General features: G+C 45.3%; 1 protein-coding gene across 1 annotated transcript in view; it reads left to right on the forward strand.

Annotated features, from left to right (window-relative positions):
• FRAS1 (Fraser extracellular matrix complex subunit 1) overlaps window positions 1–22,811 on the forward strand; it is a 380,286-nt gene that overhangs the window by 348,774 nt on the left and 8,701 nt on the right. The window contains exons 59-70 of the mRNA XM_083398098.1: window positions 964–1,120; window positions 2,514–2,714; window positions 3,970–4,157; window positions 4,265–4,540; window positions 5,596–5,828; window positions 8,112–8,272; window positions 9,969–10,183; window positions 14,429–14,579; window positions 16,036–16,143; window positions 16,695–16,854; window positions 19,552–19,668; window positions 22,412–22,578. Coding sequence (XP_083254224.1) covers window positions 964–1,120; window positions 2,514–2,714; window positions 3,970–4,157; window positions 4,265–4,540; window positions 5,596–5,828; window positions 8,112–8,272; window positions 9,969–10,183; window positions 14,429–14,579; window positions 16,036–16,143; window positions 16,695–16,854; window positions 19,552–19,668; window positions 22,412–22,578 — 2,134 coding nt within the window. The remainder of the gene's footprint in view (window positions 1–963; window positions 1,121–2,513; window positions 2,715–3,969; window positions 4,158–4,264; window positions 4,541–5,595; window positions 5,829–8,111; window positions 8,273–9,968; window positions 10,184–14,428; window positions 14,580–16,035; window positions 16,144–16,694; window positions 16,855–19,551; window positions 19,669–22,411; window positions 22,579–22,811) is intronic.

The following is a 22,811-nucleotide window of genomic DNA, read 5'->3' on the forward strand; positions in this document are numbered from 1 at the left end:
GGGTTGTGTGCACTAACGTCTTCCTGATTCCACACATCCACATTCCACACTACTTCACACATTAAACGCTCGCTTCTGTCTAAGACACAGGAAACACCGGAAAAGGAAATGAAGTCACCATAGAGGGGTAGCAACGGAACTGACGGTTCACAGTGCTATTCAATGGAGCTGACGATTCACTGTGCTAGAGGAGAAACAATTTTTATTTTTTTTAAAGTTTCTTCTCCCGTTAGATTCACAAAATGTTTAGAGGTATGCATACCCCTGCATACCCCCCCCCCCCCGAAAAATGCACTGTATATACCACTTCATAAAGGGACACGGGTGGCACTGTGGTCTAAACCACTGAGCCTAGGGCTTGCCGATTGGAAGGTTTGAATCCCCACAACGGGGTGAGTTCCCGTTGCTCAGTCCCAGCTCCTGCCAACCTAGCAGTTCAAAAGCATACCAGTGCAAGTAGACAAATAGGTACCGCTGTGGCAGGAAGGGAAACGGCGTTTCCGTGCACTGCTCTGGTTTCTCCAGAAGCTGCTTAGTCATGCTGTCCACATGACCCAGAAAAACTATCTGCGGACAAACCCTGGCTCCCTCGGCCAGTAAAGCGAGATGAGCGCCGCAACCCCAGAGTTGTTCATGACTGGACCTAATGGTCAGGGGTCCCTTTACTTTTACCTTTATACCACTTCATATTTTAAAGCAGTCTCCAAGTGGTTTGCAGCATGCGAAAACCTGGCCTGCCTAGCAATCAATGCTAGTGCGCTGGGCATATTAGTTATTTTATCTGCTATCCCAGTCTTCCTTTTTCCAGATAGTCCTACTTATTACTGATTTCTTGTATTTTTTTATTATTGTGCTGGGAGCTGCCACAAACGTTTTGCAGGAGAGGCAGCATATTTGTGTTTTTAATAAACAGGTTAGCCAGGTTACCTCCTTGCCCTTAACTCTTGGCATCCTTGGCTCTAGGTAAAGAACTGCACTATCTTTATTAATGACGACTCTGCCTTTGAACCGGAGGAGAAGCTCCAGATATACTTGAGCAACCCTCTTGGAAACCACTGGAGTGGGGCTACAGTTGGCAAGAATAATATGGCCTCCATTATTATCTCCAATGATGAAGATGGTAAGAGGAGCTGGCCTGCATGCGCCAGCCTTTACGTGTTTTCGGACCTACTGGACCAGTTGACCCCTGGGCTTGTCCCTGAATTGTTTTTAGGGAACCCTGAAGCTCCTCTCTCCCTAGTTGGTTTGAGCCTTGCCACATTGCTGGAGCCTCGGATCATCTGTGCTAATTTCCTGCTTTCCTCCTGCTGCCAAGTTTGCACCGTCAGTCTGCTAGAATAAAACTCTGCTTCTTCACCTACAAGAAAGTGCCTGTATCATTGTTCTTGGGCGGGAGCCAGGGCACAGAGGTTAAAAGGTCATATTTAAGCACCTAACAATCAATGTACTTAAAAATAGCTTGCAAACATTTACAAATACCTATTGGCCTTTAAATGCAATTTGTAGAACAAATGTCTCACAAGAGTTGATAAGTAGTAACATTTAACTGCAATTCATAAGAAATCTTACCCGCAGTTAACTTCTTATGTATTTATTTACAGCCTGAGTGCACTTAAAAAAACCATACAACCCATCCCTTTCCCAGATATTTATAATTCCTTTTTTATCTACTGGGTCACCACGTTCCTCCTGTGCATAACTTCGGAGTATTTATCTCTGCTTTTCAACAGCACTCTCAACTTAATTGGGCTTGTCTGCTCCCAGATTTTCCTAACTAAGTCATATTTAGTTACCGTATTTTTCGCCCCATAGGGCGCACCGCCCCATATGACGCATCTAGTTTTTTGGGGGGGCGGGGAATAAAGAAAAAAAAACATTATTTTCCCCCCAAGCACGGGGCTTCCCCCAACCCCAGCCCCGAGAACAGCCTGCTATCCGCAAGCCTAGGGAGCCGGGCGGGAAGTCGCGCAGGTCTCCCCAGGCTTGCGGAGAGCTGCGCGAAGCCCGGGCGCGCTCTTCAGCGTGCCCCAGGCTTCTGAATGCAGGCAGCTCTGCGCAGCCCTCAGGAGACCAGCGCGACTTCGCGCCAGGCTCCCTACAGCTGCGCAGAGCTGCGCGAAGCCCGGGGCTGCCGGTCTCCTGAGGGTTGCGCAGAGCTGCCTGAAGCCTGGAGAGCGAGAGGGGTTGGTGCGCACCGACCCCTCTCGCTCTCCAGGCTTCAGCGAAAGCCTGCATTCGCCCCATAGGACGCACACACATTTCCCCTCCATTTTTGGAGGGGAAAAAGTGCGTCCTATAGGGCGAAAAATACGGTAGCTTATGGGATTTTCCCCATAATTGAACATGTAGAAACCTGGCCACGGTTATTATATATACAGCACTTGGCTCCAATATTCTGGTTACATAGTTCCAGCAGACACATGTATAGTTTTAATTGTATAAACCTAATTCAAAGTGTTCTTCACATCTGGAGACACAAACAAGCAGCTTCTATTTTTCTTCTGTTTCTCTAGCTCCCACCATCGAGTTTGAGGAAGCTGCTTACCAAGTCCGTGAACCCCCTGGGCCTGAAGGGGTTGCTTTCCTGAATGTCAAGGTGCTGCGGAGAGGGGACCAGAACAGGACCTCCAAAGTTCGCTGCAGCACCCGGGACGGCTCTGCTCAGTCTGGGATTGATTACTACCCAAAGAGTCGAGTCCTCAAGTTCAGTCCTGGTAAAGCACAGAAAGTCCTCGAGTTCTGCAATAATTGTTTGGAGGCAAAAAATAAGCTTGCTTGTGTATTTTCTTTGAACGCCATTGTGGGTGGGGCGGTCTGGAGAGGCTAATATCCGACAGACGTGGAACAAAATTGCTAGCATGCGTCTGTCTCGAGAGATAATGGAGTGTGCCTCCAGGGGTGAAGTCAACCCACTGGAGATTCACAGCGCCTGCTGTGGCTGCAGAGACCAGTAACTCGTAACTTCTGCCTCCCACATTGTTTTTGCTGCAATAGCACCTCTGAAGTGAAGTGGCCTCCCTAGGGTGCAAATCTGGGCCATTTGTACTGAGACCCTGAGCTGCCCAGACAACAGGACCCTCCTCTCATCCTTGCTGATGTGCTCCAAAGGAAAGCAGAGCAGTGTGTTTGGCACCAGCTTGGTTGCAAGAGTTGCTGGAAGGAGACGTACAAGACTCTCCTTCCTTAAAGCCCTTCTGTTCCCTTAGCTCTGCCCAGTCCGCTTCCTTCATCCCAGGGCTGCCCAGCTCCCAAGCCCCTGCAGAACACATGGGATATATTCCTGCTGAAATTAAAGGTCATTCATTTCGCTTGAGTATCACTGTGCTCAAAGCTGTTCTCTTGAAGTCAGTGGAACTCAAGATTGCTTTGAATGGTGGCTGGGTTGTCCCTGTGGTTTTCTGTTCCTGGGGCCCATGTTTTTGCTTATCCCCACAACCTTCCTTTGCTCCCCAGCTTACAGTTCCCTTGGCCTCCCTTGTTTTCAGCCTCCCTTCCACCCAAGGCCACTTCTGCTCCCATTCGCGGCCCAGTTCCCCCTCCGTCTAGTGTGAGGCTTTTCAGCAACTCTTAAAGGCCTCACAGAAAATCTTGCAAGGCCAAGAGTATATCGTAAAGAATCAAAGCAGACGTGCCCTCCAGCAATAATATGGGAGGTATATTTTGGATCACAGATTTTTATTAAAGTCGGACAGGCGCCATTAATCCTCACATGGCATCTGTTAGTAAATCTGCCAAGCAATCCATCAGATGGCATGCTATATTTTGTAGTTTTTAGTTTTCTAAAGGCTCCTGGGCCACATCATTAGAGCCAAAGGGGTTACGATAAAAACTGGTGTGTGTGTGTGTGTGTTGTTAATCACAATGATTTAGTGGATCTGACCTCAGCATTGCTTTATGGAAGCATTTAAAAGTCCTGTCAGATGACAAGCTGGTTTGACTCAACCCTCTCTCTCGTGTCTGTTTGTGCAGGAGTGGACCACATCGTGTTTAAGGTAGAGATCATGTCCAATGAAGACCGGGAGTGGCACGAGTCCTTTTCCCTGGTGTTAGGGCCAGATGACCCTGTTGAAGCTGTCTTGGGGGAGATCACCACTACAATCGTCACCATTCTGGACCAGGAAGCAGCTGGCAGCCTCATTTTGCCAGCCCCTCCTATTGTAAGTGGCTTTAACCTGCGGATCCCTGAGTTATTTGGGATTCGCCGTTAGCTGCAGTTGCAAAGTCCCTTCCCTGGAGTCCCAAGCCTTGTATTGTGTCCCTGCAGGTGGTTACACTGTCCGAGTATGATCACGTAGAAGAAGAAGCCAAAGAAGGAGCTAAGAAGTCTCCCTCTCCAGGCTACCCGTTGGTCTGTGTGACGCCTTGCGACCCTCACTTCCCCAAGTACTCGGTGATGAAAGAGCGCTGCGGCGATGCCGGGATAAACCAGTCCTCCATACAGTTCAGTTGGGAAGTGGCTACGCCCACAGACGGGAATGGAGCCAGATCTCCCTTTGAAACGATTACAGACAACACTCCCTTCACCAGTGTCAACCACATGGTATGTGCAGAGACTGTCAAGGGGGCTTTGCGGACAAAGGAATGCAAGCGGCAAATAGTTAACTTTTTATTTTCAAAGATAACACAGTTGATTCTATAGCTCTGGCACATGTCAATCTAGCGGCTAGGTAACTATTCCCAGGTCCACGTTCTATGGAGCAGTTGCAACAACAGGGGACTACTCATCAGTTTATGTACTTTCCCCTGTTGGGCTGCATATACACAGCCAGAGACTATGCCTGCGTGAAAGCTTCCTCTGCTCCTCCCTTTTCAGTCCGCTCCTGGTTCTGGGAGACAGTGGAGCAGGAGATGGTGGGGAAGCACCTGGACCTTCACTTGCCTGACCTGCCTCTTCCTATTCCTCCTACCCCTCCTGTGCTCCCCCTCCAGCTCTGATCTTTCTAACTGGAGAGGCTGGTGATCAGAGCAGAGAGTGTCCTAGCTGGCTTCCTGATCTTTCTCTGCTTTGTTTCCATCGCCTTATACTTCTGTATTACTGTTTTAATATGTGCGTGGCATAGTTAAAGGTAAAGGGACCCCTGACCATTAGGTCCAGTAGTGACCGACTTTGGGGTTGTGGCGCTCATCTCGCTTTATTGGCCGAGGGAGCCGCTGTACAGCTTCTGGGTCATGTGGCCAGCATGACTAAGCCGCTTCTGGCGAACCAGAGCAGCGCACGGAAACGCCGTTTACCTTCCCGCCGGAGCGGTACCTATTTATCTACTTGCACTTTGACGTGCTTTCGAACTGCTAGGTTGGCAGGAGCAGAGACCGAGCAACGGGAGCTCACCCCATCGCGGGGATTTGAACCGCTGACCTTCTGATCGGCAAGCCCTAGGCTCTGTGGTTTAGACCACAGCGCCACCCGCGTCCCATGTGGCATAGTTAAGCCTCTTTAAATGTGGATGGACAGAAAAGTAATAATGTTCTATTAATATATTGAAGCATTTAAAAATATATATAAGGCTATCGGTTGTTTAGGCCACACTGAGAATCATTTCTCCTTCCTTCCTTCCTTCCTTCCTTCCTCTCTCTCTCTCTCTCTCTCCTTCCCAGGTGCTGGACAGCATTTACTTCAGCCGGCGATTCCACGTTCGCTGCGTGGCCAAAGCCGTGGACAAGGTTGGCCACGCCGGCACCCCACTGAGAAGCAACATAGTCACCATTGGGACAGACAGCGCCATCTGCCACACGCCAATAGTGGCTGGAACAGCCCGGGGGTTTCAAGCGCAGTCCTTCGTTGCCACTTTGAAGTATCTGGATGTTAAGCACAAGGAACATCCCAACAGGTAGAGGACTCCCAAAAACTTTCAAGGAAATGGTAGAGAATTTGAATTTAATAGATATTTGGAGAAACAAACATTTATTAGACAGAGAGTGCACTTTTTATTCAAATGTGTATAAAACCAGTGCAAGGATAGTTGCAATTTGGATATCCAAAGAATTAGAGTTAAAGGTGAGGAAAATAGAAATAAGGCCAAGAACAATATCAGATCATAATCCATTAATTTTAGAAATGCAGAATGAGAAACAAACCACTTTCAGATGAAGATTAAATGAAGATCTATTAGAGGACCATTTAAAAAAAATTGAAAAAGTATTAGGGGATTATTTTGAGCTAAATTTGAACAAGGGGACAAATGTACAGATAGTATGGGATGCTAATTTTAGAAATGCTCCCAAATGATTCTCAGAAAAAAAGAAAGATAAAGGATGATATCCAACATTAGTCATACTCAGAGCAGAACTATTAAAATCTCAGCCCCTTGATTTGAGGAGGTCTGTTCTGAATATAAATCAGTTCTTTCTTTGACCCAGAACTTTTCTCCTTGACCCGAAGAAAGAAAGGAATGCAAGGCATAAATGGTCCCTGCTTTCTTTATTTGGAACTTTTGCTGCATTTTTTTTAAATGAAGGGAAGATCAAAAGATGAAACAGCAGGCATATAATGCCACTTGGGGTGGTGTTGGGAGAGTTAACACATTTGCAATCCATTTCCAGGGGTCTACATTTAAAAAAATTCCAAACACTTCACCATTTAGGGTATTGCTAATTAAAGGATTTGTGGCTGAAAACTGAAAATAGACCAAAAGGTTTTGCTAATAAAGTATCAGTGAAAATACAGTGGTGCCTCACAAGACGAAAAGAATCCGTTCCTCGAGTCTCTTCGTCTAGCGGTTTTTTCGTCTTGCGAAGCAACCCCATTAGCGGATTAGCGCTATTAGCGGTTTAGCATCTATTAGCGGCTATTAAAGGCTTAAGGGATTAGCGGATTAGCTGCTAAAAGGCTATTAGCAGCTTAGTGCCTTAGAAAAAGGGGGTGGGGAGCGGAAAAAAATCGCAGGAACTCGCAAGACATTTTCGTTTTGCGAAGCAAGCCCATAGGAAATTCATCTTGCGAAGCACCTCTGAAAACGGAAAACCCTTTCGTCTAGCGGGTTTTCCGTCTTGCGAGGCATTTGTCTTGCGGGGCACACTTTATTTCTTAAACTAGCTTAGTGAGTGAATCTGTTTTTGAAAGCATCAGCAAGCGGGGGGGGGGAATTGGGAGCTGTTTAGATTTCAGCCCCTCATGCATTGCTATATTAGGAATGAGTCTCGGATTCAAATAGCTCCTCCACACCTCAATATCCTGCTGCTAACTGAATGTAGGTCCTGAATGTAGTGAACCAGCAGGCTGAACAAGGTTGATTGCATGTGCAGATCTGAAGTGTGTGCAATTCTGGATGCTGGCCACTAATTGTGTGGCTACAACCCTCTACCCATTTACCTGGGATAAGGCACATCAAGCTTGGTGGGACTTGCTTCTGAGTAGACATGTGTGAAATGATGAACTTGGAAAGTTGCCTTATGCCAAGCCAGGCCATTGGTCCATCCAGCAAAGTTTTTTTCTACTCTGCTTTAAAAAGCAGAGACATCACCTTTCTGACAAAGGTCCGTAGAGTTAAAGCTATGGTTTTCCCAGTAGTGATGTATGGAAGTGAGAGCTGGACCATAAAGAAGGCTGATTGCCGAAGAATGGATGCTTTTGAATTATGGTGCTGGAGGAGACTCTTGAGAGTCCCACGGACTGCAAGAAGATCAAACCTATCCATTCTTAAGGAAATCAGCCCTGAGTGCTCACTGGAAGGACAGATCCTGAAGCTGAGGCTCCAATACTTTGGCCATCTCATGAGAACAGAAGACTCCCTGGAAAAGACCCTGATGCTGGGAAAGATGGAGGGCACAAGGAGAAGGGGACGACAGAGGACGAGATGGTTGGACAGTGTTCTCGAAGCTACCAGCATGAGTTTGACCAAACTGCAGGAGGCAGTGGAAGACAGGAGTGCCTGGCGTGCCCTGGTCCATGGGGTCACGAAGAGTCAGACACGACTAAACAACAAGAAAGGTCACTGCTCCCCGGGGTTTCAGGAATGAAACATTCCCAATCCTTCCAGGGATTAAAACAGGGCCCTGTGCTGCAAGGCAGTGCAATTTGCATTTTGTTATGTTCGTGCAATACGTGTCTCTTTTACCCAGTGCATCCTCTCTCTTCTCCCCACTTCAACTCCTGCCGCTTTGTGGTTTTCCAGAATCCATATCTCAGTGCAGATTCCACACCAGGACGGGATGCTCCCTCTCATCTCCACGATGCCTCTGCACAACTTGCACTTCCTCCTGTCGGAGTCCATCTACAGGCACCAGCATGTCTGTTCCAACCTGGTCAGCATCCAAGATCTTAAGGGCATCTCAGGTAATCAATTACGGGCCGCTGCCACTTAATGTGCGCATTCATGAAGCAGCAGTTTCGCTGCTGGCATCCTGCAGGGCTGGTCCTTGATGGCAGGGGTCCCTGTAGAGAGGCCCAGAAGACCACCTCCAGGTGGGCATAGATTAATGGGCATAGGGGGCTTGGCCTATGATGTTTCTGGAGCCCTACGTTTCCAGACCCCGTGGCATTTGCACAAAGATGCAGGCAGAGAAAAAGGCAATCGTCCTCGTCTGCCCTCATTCTTGAAAAGGGTTGCAGGTCAGCTTCTTGCAGGACTGGCGCTGAAACAAACATTCTATGTGTTCAATGAGCAGTTTGACCCTGATGCTGTAAATAGCAGATATTGTCTGCCTAGTTATGCATGGTTTTTGGTAAAGTAGAAAGGAAATAAAAGGTAGGTAAAATAAAAGGAGAATTCCCTGGGTGCCTAGATTGGGGCAAGTACTTTATATATATAAAACGGAAGTTTATGATAATTTGCGTTTTAGTGTCATTTTGTTTCACAGGTTATGCAAATAAATTGTCAGCTGTGATGACTAATGTTTGCGTACCTGATACGTATGTGTGTGTGTGTTTTAAAAATTAATAGCGCTGAAAGGGTTCTTGAAAGGTCATATAGCAAAAGTGAGGGGCAGGTGGGGCTCATCAACCTGGGAAGGTATCCCATGTAGGAGAAGGAAAAGTCTGACACTGAATCTCTGCTGCCTTGTGGGATATCTTCGAGAGAACAAAAATGTGAAAGAGTAAACCTACAGAAATCCATAAGACGGTTGGATGGCACTTTGCCAGTGTAGTGTAGAGGTTAAGAGCGGTGGACTCGTAATCTGGTGAACTGGGTTCGCTTCCCCGCTCCTCCACATGCAGCTGCTGGGTGACCTTGGGCTAGTCACACTTCTCTGAAGTCTCTCAGCCCCACTCACCTCACAGAGTGTTTGTTGTGGGGGAGGAAGGGAAAGGAGAATGTTAGCCGCTTTGAGACTCCTTCGGGTAGTGATAAAGCGGGATATCAAATCCAAACTCCTCCTCTTCTTCTTCTTCTTCTTCTTCTTCTTCTTCTTCTTCTTCTTCTTCTTCTTCTTCTTCTTCTGTGATAGAGCCCCAGCAGAGATTGACTTGCAGCAAAGTGGAAATATAGGCTGTTGGACCTTTAAATTATCCCCTTCTGAGTTTCTTCCAGTTTCCCACTTCCCTTAGCATAGAAAGAGACCACATGTTTGGTAAGCTGAAAATGGTTTACTGAAATCTTCACATGTCAGATTCATGTGCTTTTCCATACAGCAGCAAGAAAAGTCAGGCAGCAAAACTGAGGTTAGCTCCTCAAAGCTAAGTGTTTCTAAATTATATGTATAGAAACACAAAGGTAGCTTCTTAAAGCCATGCGGTCTAAGCTTGAAGCATCCATCTTAGACATCCTTACTGGAGGGGTTCACATTGTGGAATAAAGGTGGTAAGTGGGAGAACAAAGGGTTTGATAGACCTTCCTCCCAAGGTGAGGGGGTGAGCCTAGCTAAGCCTGGCAGGACAGCTTACTCTCTGGTCTTAACCCATTCATGCATTAATTAGAGTTAAGCATGTTGGCTGGATATATCCCACATGAAATGTATTTCGCAGCAGATCTGATGTATAACCAAAGCGTAACATAGCGAAACCTTGATGTATCCCCTGGTTTCCATCCCAGAAGCTGGATTCCTGGATGAAGTGACCTACAATAGCATCGTTCTGGGACCCGGCTACGATCGACCGTACCAGTTTGACCCCAGTGTGAGAGAGCCAAAGACCATTCAGCTGTATAAGCACCTGAACCTGAAGAGCTGCATCTGGACTTTTGACGCGTACTATGACATGACAGAATTAATTGACGTCTGCGGAGGATCGGTCACTGCCGACTTCCAGGTAATGCTGTCCAGCTGGGGGCCAGTCAGGAAAATCTCCTATTGGGTTTCTTGGATTGAATGCTGGGGTCCCCAGCATGATTCCTGTGGACACCAGCACACCTTCTCCCCCCCACACACACTTGGGGGCCTGTTAAGGCCCTCTGCCCCTCCCAAATTTTAATTTTATATTTATTTAATTAATTAATTTTTTAAATATTTTATACATACATGAACATAGAAACACACATGCTACATATACAAACTAAAACTTACCCACCCCTGTGACCTCCCTCCACCACAGCTCGACTTCCTTAATTTTTAATTTAATTATTTCATTGCATTTCTGTAAACCTTCCTCTTCATCTCTTACAACCGTTTCTGGTTTTATTTTCACCTTTACATACTTACATACTTAATCTATACTTGCTAACCATATATTTATAGTCACACATCCCCTTTACATGTTTATGCATATTAACATATTCTTTTTTGAGCAGCATTTTTCCATGTATTCTTCGAAGCATTTCCATTCTGATTTTAAATTTTGATTTGTTTGAGATCTTATAACTGCTGTTAGTTTTGCCAACTCTGCGTATTCACTTAGTTTATAAATCCATTCTTCTTTTGATAAGTTCGGAGAAGTTTTTAATGTGTGACATTTTAATGTATTCTTAATCTTTGTTGGAAGCCGCCCAGAGTGGCTGGGGAACCAGGGTACAAATAAATTATTATTATTATTATTATTATTATTATTATTATTATTATTTATTATTATTATTTAGAGTGTACTGTCTTGTCTTTCTATTTGCTGGCTAGAACTATTCTGGTGGCTACTGAATGATTCCTGTGGACACCAGGGCACCCTACCCCCCACTTGTTAAGGCCTGTTAAGACCCTCTGCCCCTCCCAAATTTTAATTTTTTAATGAGTTTCTGGAAGGCTTTCCCACCCCCTCCTTTTTTAGGCGTCTGCCTGTTTTTTTATCTGTTTGATTTGGGGGAAGTGGTGTAGATATTTTGCCAGTTTGGGTGCAAGGGTGTCGGTTCGGAATATCGTCAGTTTATCATCGCCATAAAATTTATTGCACTAGCCAAAGGCCATGGCATCATTCACAATGGGAACAAAAAGAAAAGCAACCATAAGCATAAAAACCGTAAAAACATCAGGCACTGCAGATACAATAAAACCACGATCACTTCTCCTAAAAATTATTTGTTGCATACGATAGAATAGCAGGGGGTTCTCAGGTAGAATGTGGCAGCTTAAATGTCCGAATCACCTTTGTAATTGACCGCTATTTTATCTAGTTCTTTTCTAATAATAATAATAATAATAATAATAATATATCTTTATTGTCATTGCCCCCTTCGGGGACAACGAAATTACTTGACTGCTCCATAAAAACACTAATTAAACAATACAGTATAATACAGCAAGGGAGATTAGTTGACTTTCAAAGTCCGGGCTTCCCATTCAGGGCCGAGATCGCTCTGGAGAAGAAGCTGTTCTTAAGACGGCTCGTTCTTGTCTTCATCGTCCTGTATCTCCGTCCCGACGGCAAAAGCTCGAAGAGACAGTGACCAGGATGCGATGGATCTTTTACTATGTCCAGTGCCTTCCTATGGCACCTTGTGGTATAAATCTGCTCTAAGGTGGAGAGTGGGCAGCCAACAATGCTCTCTGCTGCCTTAACAACCCTGCACAACCCCATCCTGTCCTGGGTAGTACAGCTTCCGTACCACACATATAAGCCATAAGTGAGCACGCTCTCAATGGCACAGTGATAGAAGGCAAGCAGCAGTTTCTACGGAAGATGGTTTTTCCTTAGTATTCTCAAAAAGTACAGTTTCTGCTGCGCCTTCCTCTCCTGGTCTTCTTAGCTGCCAACGCGTATAGTGCTACTTTATAAGTTACAAAGTCATCAGTAAATATCATCAGTTGTTCTTCTGTGAAACTGGCATTCTGTGGTGCCCACGATTTGTAAATGTGCCGATGGACCCTACTAAAGAGGCAGGGGTGATGACCTGGATCCAGTTCATGAGCCAGATCCAGAACAGGCCTACTCTTTTGACAACTCAGTGGGGCTGCCCCCCTGGAAGTTACATGAAATCTTTAGAAGAAGAATCAGGAGCTGCACATCCTTTGCAGTCCTGGCTTGTATTCAAGTCCTGGCCGCTGAATGCAAACTTTGCTTTTGCCAGAGGTCGGTTCCACTAAGGAGCATTATAATAATTATAATAATTATAATAATTATAATTTATTATTTATACCCCGCCCATCTGGCTGGGCTTCCCCAGCCACTCTGGGCAGCTTCCAACAAAATATTAAAATACAGTAATGCATCAAACATTAAAAGCTTCCCTAAACAGGGCTGCCTTCAGATGTCTTCTAAAAGTCTGGTAGTTGTTCTTCTCTTTGACATCTGGTGGGAGGGTGTTCCACAGGGCGTGTGCCACTACCGAGAAGGCCCTCTGCCTGGTTCCCTGTAACTTGGCTTCTCGCAGTGAGGGAACCGCCAGAACGCCCTCGGCGATGGACCTCAGTGTCTGGGTAGAACAATGGGGGTGGAGACGCTCCTTCAGGTACACTGGACCGTGGCCGTTTAGGGCTTTAAAGGTCAGCACCAACACTTTGAATTGTGCTTGGAAATGTACTGGCTCGGGAACACCCAAGTAGAAGCAATCTCAACTGGTTTGCAACTGATGACATTTTCTTGAGGGTCAGAGGGGCTCCCCTGAACAATGTGGGACGGGGCTTTGGAATTCAAGTAGTCGCAGGATACAGGCTTATTTATTAGCTATTTATTTTCCTGCATTTATATCCCACCTTTCTCCTGTCATGGCATCCAAGTGGCATGCCTGTGGCTTCCACGAGGTCTCCCATCCAGACACTGACCAGAGCTAGCCCTGCTTAGCTTCAGCAAGATGGTGGCATCATACACCTTCAGACCATACCCTGGGATCATTTGTTTCCATTTCAGGATCTGTAGAGAGCATGAAAAGAGAGACATGGCCTCTACCTTGGCCTTAAATTAGGAGATTTTCAGTGATACTGGAGAAGAATGAAACCATAGTTACTTTGTCATGCTAATAGCCACAGAAACCTATTCACCTCAATTATAGAAATCATTATGAGATGAAGATAAAAAGGGCACCTGGGTGTCTGGCCATGCTTGCTTCATTAATCAGCAGTAAAATAAGTGGATTTTCAGATTTCTTTTAGGGCTTTTCCATAAAGGAAGAGGTGGCTTGATGCTGTCATATGTGCAGGAATTGTACTAAAATGGATAATCACACTTGCCTTTGAATGTTAGTTTCTGCCTAAAGCGTTGTGTAGACAGAACTTGGTCCTTGCTGCTTTCTTTCTCTTTCCAAAAGATCTTTGAGTGCCAGATGAAATCAGTTTTTAATCATGTTTATGTGACTTTTATTGTAGTCCTTTACTTTGGTTTTAAATTGCTTTGGGGCTCTATTTTTTTTTATTATTTTTTTAGTGGCGAGTGATTTATAAATTGCATAAACCTAAACCATGAGAAAACCACTTCCGAACTTGAGAGGAGGTGGAGTTGCGGGCTTCACACCCTCTCCACATGCACGGGGGCTGGCTCTCAGCCTCCGCGGGATTGAGGGGATCCCCAGCCGCGTCATCGCCTGGCCTAGGGGGGCGTGGCTTGCGCGTTATCACACTGGCGCGGCCGGGGATCTCCCTCTTTTGCCGCCTCAGCTCAATGGGAACCAAGGATTGCAGAGCTCTGGAGCAGTAAGATGTGGGTCAAACGCTTACCTTTGCCTTCCGTTTGTGTGGCCTTGGGACTCTGCTACCTAACAGTATGTCTGTGTCAAAAGGCAGCAACTTGGTTTGATAATGAAGTCAAGGAACACTGGTGTTTTTTCAAGACTATCAATCATAAAGCTCCTCATAGTCTTTCTTGCAATATTTCAAATAGCCCTCCTTACAAAACTTCTTGCAATCCTACTAGAGTAATCTGTTCATTACAATTATTTTTCATATATTTCGTATATTTACTCCAGTCTTCTAAGAATCTCTGGTCCCGCAGGTTTCAAATCCTTCCTGATAATTTATCCAGTTCTGCATAGTCCCATCAACTTCATCCGGCCTGAGATTAAGAGCCTCATGCTCTAGCCACAGCCAAGCCTTTTTTCACTAGGTTGCCCTGAGGATCATATATCCTGCCCTGAGCTCCTTTGGAGGAAAGCCTGGATGGGGAAAAATGCAAACATTTTCACTCTGTGTTCTCTGATAGGTTCGTGATTCAGCTCAGTCCTTCCTGACAGTCCATGTCCCTCTCTACGTCTCCTACATTTATGTGACCGCACCTAGAGGATGGGCCTCTCTGGAACATCACACTGAGATGGAGTTTTCCTTCTTCTATGACACTGTCCTCTGGAGAACAGGTGAGTGGTTGTGGCGCAAAAGTGTGCTATGCAGCAACGTTGCCGGTGTGCCTGGTCCCATGATTTTAAAGCATGGGGTACAGGAACCTTGTAGTGCTAAGCAGGATATAGGTCTGGTTAGACTCTAGATGGATCTGGGACCCCTACGTTGCTACCTTGAACTCCAAGGCTGGAGATCAGCCTTGTCAACAAGCAGCATGCAGAAGCCACTGTATTTAATGAGACTTAGGATCGCAGCCCAAATAAATAAGTGACCCTTGTCAGCCTTCAAAATAGCAAAGTACAGGAGGACTTTGACCTCGGAGCATGGGAAGCTCACCCAAAAATTTATAATTTGGCACAATATTTGGACTGTTTGATTATTAGATAATTTGTATAATTTGGAATATATAATATGGTTTGAATGGATTTTTAAAATGGAAAACTCAATAAATATCATTTACCAAATAATAAATAAATAGCAAAGTGCGTTTACTCTCTTTTTTTAAAATAATGCTATGGTGATGATTTTGAGCCGCTTTGAGCTCAACCTTTGTTGTTAGAAAAGAGGAATACAAATATGAAATCAAATGAATAACCCAATGCTTAGGGGGACTTTAATGGCCTGAAGCTGGTTTGGGAGTGAGATTTGGGAGACACCACCACCCTTGACTTGACTTGACACCATCCCCTTTAAAACCACATCTGAAACAATATGGGAGGTAGCACTAACTCATAGATGGCACCTGACACCGGTTAAACTGATCTACGTGAAGGAGGAGATGTTGCCCAGCTGTTGGAGCGGTTGTTCAACTAGGGGGACCTTTCTCCACATGTGGTAGGAGTGTCCTAATGTTAACCGATCTTGGGATATTCTTTTTGACAAGATTCCACAATTACAAAACAAGTGGATCCCAAGTCTCCCTCTTTGGGTCTTTTGCCTCTGCAACTGGGCCCAACACATTTTCATACACACTTAGTATGCTTCCTGCTGAATGCAGTAAGATCTATCAGACCCTACATTGGATGTTTGAAGCCCTTGTCTTTGGTCTCTGATCCTCTCAGTCTTCAGTGCTTGGGGTCATAAGGAACCTGGGACCTTTGACACTTGCTGGTTTCCTTTTCTCTTGTTTGTAAACGAGTCCATTGAGAGGGAAAATTTCCCAGCTACTCATAGAAACCTCTGCAGAAGCTTTCTAAGTTAGATAGGATTGGACTCACCAAATCTTGTCCCCCCCCCTTTCCTTTTCTTGTTTCCCATCCTTTTATACTTATGATTTGTTGGACACAAGAACCGTACTTGTTATTTTTGTTGTATTTGTTCACGTTTTTGGAAAAATAAACAAAATACAACTGTAAAAACTGGCTTAGCTCTCTTCTTGCTGTCGCTGGGTTGTGACAGGAGGACCAGTGCACTTTGATTAATGCTCCTTTATCCCTTTGTGAAGGAGGCAGCTGATTCTCTTGTTCCCTCCAGGCATTCAGACTGACAGCGTCCTTTCTGCTAGGCTGCAGATAATAAGGATCTACATTCGAGAGGATGGTCGGCTAGTCATTGAGTTCAAGACTCATGCCAAGTTCCGAGGTAAACAGCTCTTGATTTCTGCAAGGAAACCTGTTTGGATGAAGGTCACATTTTCTAGAATCCCTGACTCTTATGCCTCTTATGCCTATTTATCTACTTGCACTGGTGTGCTTTTGAACTGCTAGGTTGGCAGGAGCTGGGACAGAGCAATGGGAGCTCACCCCATCACGGGGATTTGAACCACCGACCTTCCAATTGGCAAGCCCAAGAGGCTCAGTGGATTAGACCACAGCACCACCAATAATAATAATAATAATAATAATAATAATAATAATAATATATCATTTCTACCCCACCCATCCGGCTGAGTTTCCCCAACCACTCTGGGCAGCTCCCAATCAAGTGTTAAAAACAATTCAACATTGTTCTTGATGGCACCCTACAACCTCTAAGGCACACCTTTTTCCTTTGCCTTTACTTGTCCCAGGGCTAAGCCTGGTATTCATAGATGGCTCAGAAGCTAAATCCTTATTAGCCTTAGATTAAGCAAAATGATGCTAACGCTATTATCGTCATCAACAAGAACATCCTTTTTTCCCCTCTCTGTGCAGGCCACTTTGTGATGGAGCACCACACTTTGCCAGATGCCAAGTCTTTCATCATGACTCCTGATCACTTGGGAGGAATGGAGTTTGACCTGCAGCTTTTGTGGAGTGGCCAGACTTTCGATTCCCCTTATCAGCTCTGGAGAGCAACCAGCTCCTACAGCAGGTAAGACAAAAAAAAAAAACCCTGCCATGTTTTGCTACTGAAACTGCTGCCATCCTGCTGATGCCCAGGATGTCTTCAGTTTGATGCTAGGTTTCTGTCAGGGTGAATTTGCAGAACCAGGATGAAGCTGATGGACTACATGGAACTGGCGGAAATGACTGGCAGAATCCGAGACCAGGGAGAAGAGTCGGTGGAAGAAAATTGGAAAAAATTCAAAGTATACTTACAGAAATATTGCAAAATTAATGAATGTTAGAAGAATGCTGGAATGAAGTTACATGGTTTTAACAGAAATGTCATAAAGAATTAAGTAAAAACTGATTGTTAAGGAGTTAAAGTGGAAGATTTAAAGTTAGATTGTGTTAAGATAAACTTTAGAACAAAAAATTGAGAAAGATGGAAAGGATTTGCTGAAATAGCTAATTGAATTAGAATACAAAAAAGGGAGGTGTGAGGAGGTCGATGAAACTAGTAAATGAAAGGTAAAGATATGGAAATATTTTCTTTCTTTTTGTTTTTTGTTGTTGTTTTGATGTATTGTTTTTCTGTCTTCTTATTTTTGATGTATTGCTTGTTAATTTTTTTAAATAAATATTATTTTTTTAAAAAAAAAATTGCAGAACCAGGGGGACATAATAGGTTTGAGGGCAGCAGGGGAATGATCCTGGAGTGAGTTAATGCATAGCACTAGGACTTTGGAGGGACTGTGTGGAACGGAGGGTGGGCTTTGCCAGTTTATTAGGAATTTGGGGGACACGGGCTTTGGGAATCCTGCAGGAGAAAAGCAAAGGCTGAGGCTGAAAATAAAGGCTTCTCCTGGCAAAAGAGGAATGGTGGTTTTGAAAGGCAGTTGAGGGTTCTGCACACCTAACTGCCTCACTGACATTTCTGGGTTGGAGGTTAGTCGGGAGTATGGCTGAGTCTGCTCATGGCAATAGGTTCCCCTGGAATTATGGAACCACTCCTTGCATCTTTGCAATTGAGAGGGCTGTTGCTCAGCTCTCCTTCCATGAGAGCAACTTTCTTTGATTTGCTGTTCTTTCCACACTCTGTAAGGGACACAGGTGGCGCTGTAGTCTAAACCACTGAGCCTTGGGCTTGCCGGTCAGAAGGTTGGCGGTTTGAATCCCCGCGGCGGGGTGAGCTCCTGTTACTCGGTCCCAGCTCCTGCCCACCTAGCAGTTTGAAAGCATGTCAAAGTGCAAGTAGATAAGTAGGTACCGCTCCAGCGGGAAGGTAAACGGCGTTTCCGTGCGCTGCTCTGGTCTGCCAGAAGCGGCTTAGTCATGCTGGCCACATGACCCGGAAGCTGTCTGCGGACAAATGCCGGCTTCCTCGGCCTATAGAGCTAGATGAACGCCGCAACCCCAGAGTCGTCCGCGACTGGACCTAACGGTCAGGGGTCCCATTACCTTTACCTTTACCACACTCTGTAACTGCCTGCTGGAGCAAAGTTGCAGAGCAGAGAAGACATAGGACCTAAGATTTGAACTTTCTCTTTAATTTCAAGGGATAGTGAGCTAGAAATTAAAGTGCCTATTGGCATCAATGAAACTGGTGAATTTGGACCTGTTCCACTCCACCTAGACCCAGGAATGGGAAGTTAAATATGGCTGAATAGTATGCCAGCCGCTTTATTTTCTTAAGAATTCCATCCCACAAACACAAAAATTGGTGCTACTCCTTAACTATTTCAGCCAATCAGGTCATGCAGTGGTTACACTTTGCTCCCATCGCTTGTGTGGGGAAGTGCAAAGAGGTCTTTTTTGCAGCATCTGTGAACTGACAAAAATGTGCACTAAAGAAAATAAATCTGTAGCAGAGAGCATCAGGAGGCGGAATCTCTTAGAGCATTACCTGGAAGATTGCATGTGAGAGAGGCTTCTTCATCTTCTTTTGGTGTTTGATCAAATTCTTGAAGTGGCAACTCGCCTATCCAACCCGTGGGAAGACGTACATTTCTCTGCAGTGAGTTGCCACTTTAGATGCTACCCAAAAGTGTAGCAACAGGATACACAAATCCTGTTGATGCCCAAAGCCATCCATAGTTGTTCTGGTCAAAGAACCGGGCCCTACTTGAAGTTTTTTCTCGAGATCAAGCTGCAGCCAAATTCTGAATTTATTGTTATTCACGTTCTATACTGTATTTTATGCTGTTTTTTTTCTTGTTGCATCAATTAAGTGTTTTAGAGTTTGGATTTGATATCCCGCCTTTCACTCCCTTTAAGGAGTCTCAAAGCGGCTAACATTCTCCTTTCCCTTCCTCCCCCACAACAAACACTCTGTGAGGTGAGTGGGGCTGAGAGACTTCAAAGAAGTGTGACTGGCCCAAGGTCACCCAGCAGCTGCACGTGGGGGAGCGGAGACGCGAACCCGGTTCCCCAGATTACGAGACTACCGTTCTTAACCACTACACCACACTGGCTCTCATAAATTTTTAAATTTGTTGTTAGCCACCCTGAGCCTGGTTTTCTGAACCGGGAAGGGTGGGGTATAAGATAAAAAAGTATTTATTTATTTATTATATTCTGGCCTATATGTCATTCAAACGCTGCTGGTAAACTGTTTGCCCAGAAGGCTGTTCCATTTCTGTGTTTTGTTCACCTGGCCAATCTCACTAGGCCCTTAAAGGATTTCGGGGTATAAATAGCAATCCAAATCAATACAGTAACTATGGTGCTTCCTCTCTGCTTCCAGGAAGGATTACTCAGGAGAATACACCATCTACTTAATACCATGCACAGTGCAGCCCACGCAATCATGGGTTGATCCGGGAGACAAGCCTTTACCCTGCACTGCTCATGCTCCAGAAAAGTAAGGAGATTCTTATTTTATTTATGGCTTGATTTACCATGCCTGGGGATATTCATCAGTAAAAAAAAAAAAAAGAGAGAGAGAGAGAGAGAGAGAGAGAGAGATGAACACACAGATACTGTCGGTTTGCAAGCCCCCTCCATAGATGCTGGCCCCTCTCACTGTCCTCGGAGCTTGCTTACCGGTAACCTCCTCTGGCTGATATCCAAACAGACCAGGGAGATTTTGATAGGCGACATTTTCCCAAGCGTGGGTAAAATCCACAACCCCTCCCTCCTGCTTCCGCAGGGGAAAGAAAATAAGTCAGAAATCTATTTACATGATGTTTATTTCTGACATTACAGCACTAGAGAAAAACACGTCCTTTCAGTTCAGTTCTTCTAGCAAGTCAGACAAGCTTCCTGAACATGCACACACAGAAGGTTTCAAGTTACACTCTTCACAAAGACTTATCCAGCCTGTGAACATCCTGGGAAACTCTTCTTTCCCACAGATAGGCGCATCATATGATGTCAACAATCTGTGTGTCTGCAGCGGTGATGTTTCCATATACTGACAGATACCTGCACACCTTTTCCTACATGCAGAAGGCGATTTCTCCCATTCTACTCTCCCAACCGTGCCACGTTCTTCTTTGGCCATTGAGTGGACTGGCTGGATTCAGAGGAGTGGTGGGAGGCACCATCTGCAGAACTTCTAGGGGAAGAAGGCTCAGAGCCAGGGGTTTGATGAGTGGTCAAAAAGAGAAGCGGGGACAGACTGGGCGGAGGTAGTGTCGGAAGCCAAAGAGGCAACAGGGTTTAGTGAACAGAGAGAGGCTGCGGCAGAGAGCAGTCCAGACTCAGAGGCAATAGCAGAGGCGGGCCAAGAGGCTGAGTATGCAGCAAGCAAAACTCATTCTTGACAATCGTGGCGAGGTGGGTGATATTCAACCAGCCTTTTCTTGCAAATCACACTGCATCATTAAGGCATCCTAGCAAATACATCCCCACTTCTAGTGACAGGCGCTTTGCTAGTATATAATAAACAGTAAACAGTTTAATGGAAACATTTGAAGGAAGGAGATTTCATGGCCTCTCGGGCAGCTTGATTTCATTGGTTGTTTACAGATTTCTTATTTGAATGTTGCGTCTTTTATGTGTCCAGGTCGCTAGCGTAAAAGACAAGCAGAACTTCGCTGGTTCATTCAGACAAATGAGAAACAAAAAGGGGGAAATTTAAGAGGGAGATGTGTTTAAACCCTTTTTTCTAAGACTCAAGAATAATACAATTCCTGAGATGTGCAGTGCTCTTTTTTCCCTGCTCCAAGAGGAAATATTGGCACAGCCGGCTTTGCACGACGGTGCTTCTGTTTTGTTCAAAGCAAACAAAGCTTTTGACAGCATTCCTGCAAATGCATCTGGCTGGTTGTCCGACACGGCGTGTGAAATCCGGCACTGTGCAGGCTAACAGCAGGCTCAAATCTGTGATCTTCAGATCACAGCCTTTCCTTTGTGCTGCGCTTCAAAAAGACTTCTTTGGATTATTTCCAAAGACGGAGCCGATGCTTAACGCCACCAGCACACCAGCAGTCAGACTGAAAGCATTCGGGGCAGGGGAGAAAACGGTTTGAATTTTATACTCTCTTTCCTGGAAGTGCAATAATGCTAGATGTTCTCATTTTATTAGTGTTGGCCAAATCCAATAAACAACCCATCCAGTGGAGCAGGCGGGGGCATGACTAGCCTTGCTCTGGGGCAATAGGCTTTATTTTCGGGGGGGGGGGGACATGCAATTTGTAGGAGGCATGAGCCTCTTTCAGTTTCAGGGCCGTATTGCCTCTTGGGCAACGCAGTGGGGGCCACATTCAGGTTGTTGATAGACCCAGAGGCAAAAGCGCACAGGGCAATTGGTGTCATGGTGTCAGTTGTCCAAGTTGACAGCGGCCATTGTGTACAGCGCCGGATTTACGTATAAGCCAAACAAGCTATAGCTTAGGGCCCCACTCTCTTGGGGACCCCCCAAAAAATTACAGTGGTACCTCGGGTTACAGATGCTTCAGGTTACAGACACTTCAGGTTACAGACTCTGCTAACCCAGAAATAATACCTCGGGTTAAGAACTTTGCTTCAGGATGAGAACAGAAATCGTGCGGCGGCAGCGGGAGGCCCTATTAGCTAAAGTGGTACATCAGGTTAAGAACAGTTTCAGGTTAATAATAGACCTCCAGAACGAATTAAGTTCTTAACCCAAGGTACCACTGTAAAGGAAAGAACAACTGGATGTACATTTCCAAAATATAAGATAAAAAATAAAATAAAATAAAACCTACATACAGCAACAGTGTTTTGTGTTGTGAAGGCTCCTATGAGGTAAGTCATGGGCCCCGCCTGCTAGCCTGCTCCCTGAAATATCACTGGTTTGCTCATTTCTATATATAGGGTGCCTACATTCTGCCTGGACAGGTTGCATGGCAACATGTGCAAATGGCTTTAGATACCTACTGTATTAGGTCCATAAATTACCATATAGCATACATTCAACACAAAAAACTGTTGTTGACAAAGGATAGCTGGACATAGAAAGGGCCCCATTACCTTCAGTAGCTTAGGGCCTCATCAAACCTAAATCCGGCCCTGACTGTGGGGCTGCAAAGGGGAGTAGGGCAGGGCAGTTTTGGGGAAATGTGTGCCTTCCACTCTGCCCTAATTCTGTAATTGTCTCACGTTCCATTTCTCTCTTGTTTCCTCTCTCCCCTGTTTAGATTCCTGATCCCAATTGCCTTCCAGCAAACTAACCGGCCGGTCCCCGTGGTGTATTCCCTGAACACGGAGTTTCAGCTCTGCAACAACGAGAAGGTGTTTCTGATGGACCCAACCAAATCAGAAATGTCCATGGCAGAGATGGACTACAAAGGAGCTTTTTCAAAGGGTAGGGTTTACGTTTCCTGGTTGGATTGGGTTGCGGTTTCCTGGCATCACCTGTTGCCCAGCAGAAACTGCAGGAAAAGGAGGGGCAGTGATAAAAAGCTGTTTAAATGAAATGGAACCTGGGTTGGTAAGAGTTGACATGATAAAAGTTTATAAATTAGCATGCGCCATTAAGGTTAAGATGGGGGAATATCCAGGAGACATGATTTTGAGGAGATGTGGAAAGGATGTTTG

Source organism: Podarcis tiliguerta, assembly GCF_965153285.1.
Source record: "Podarcis tiliguerta genome assembly, chromosome: 9".
Classification (NCBI taxonomy): Eukaryota; Metazoa; Chordata; class Lepidosauria; order Squamata; family Lacertidae; genus Podarcis; species Podarcis tiliguerta.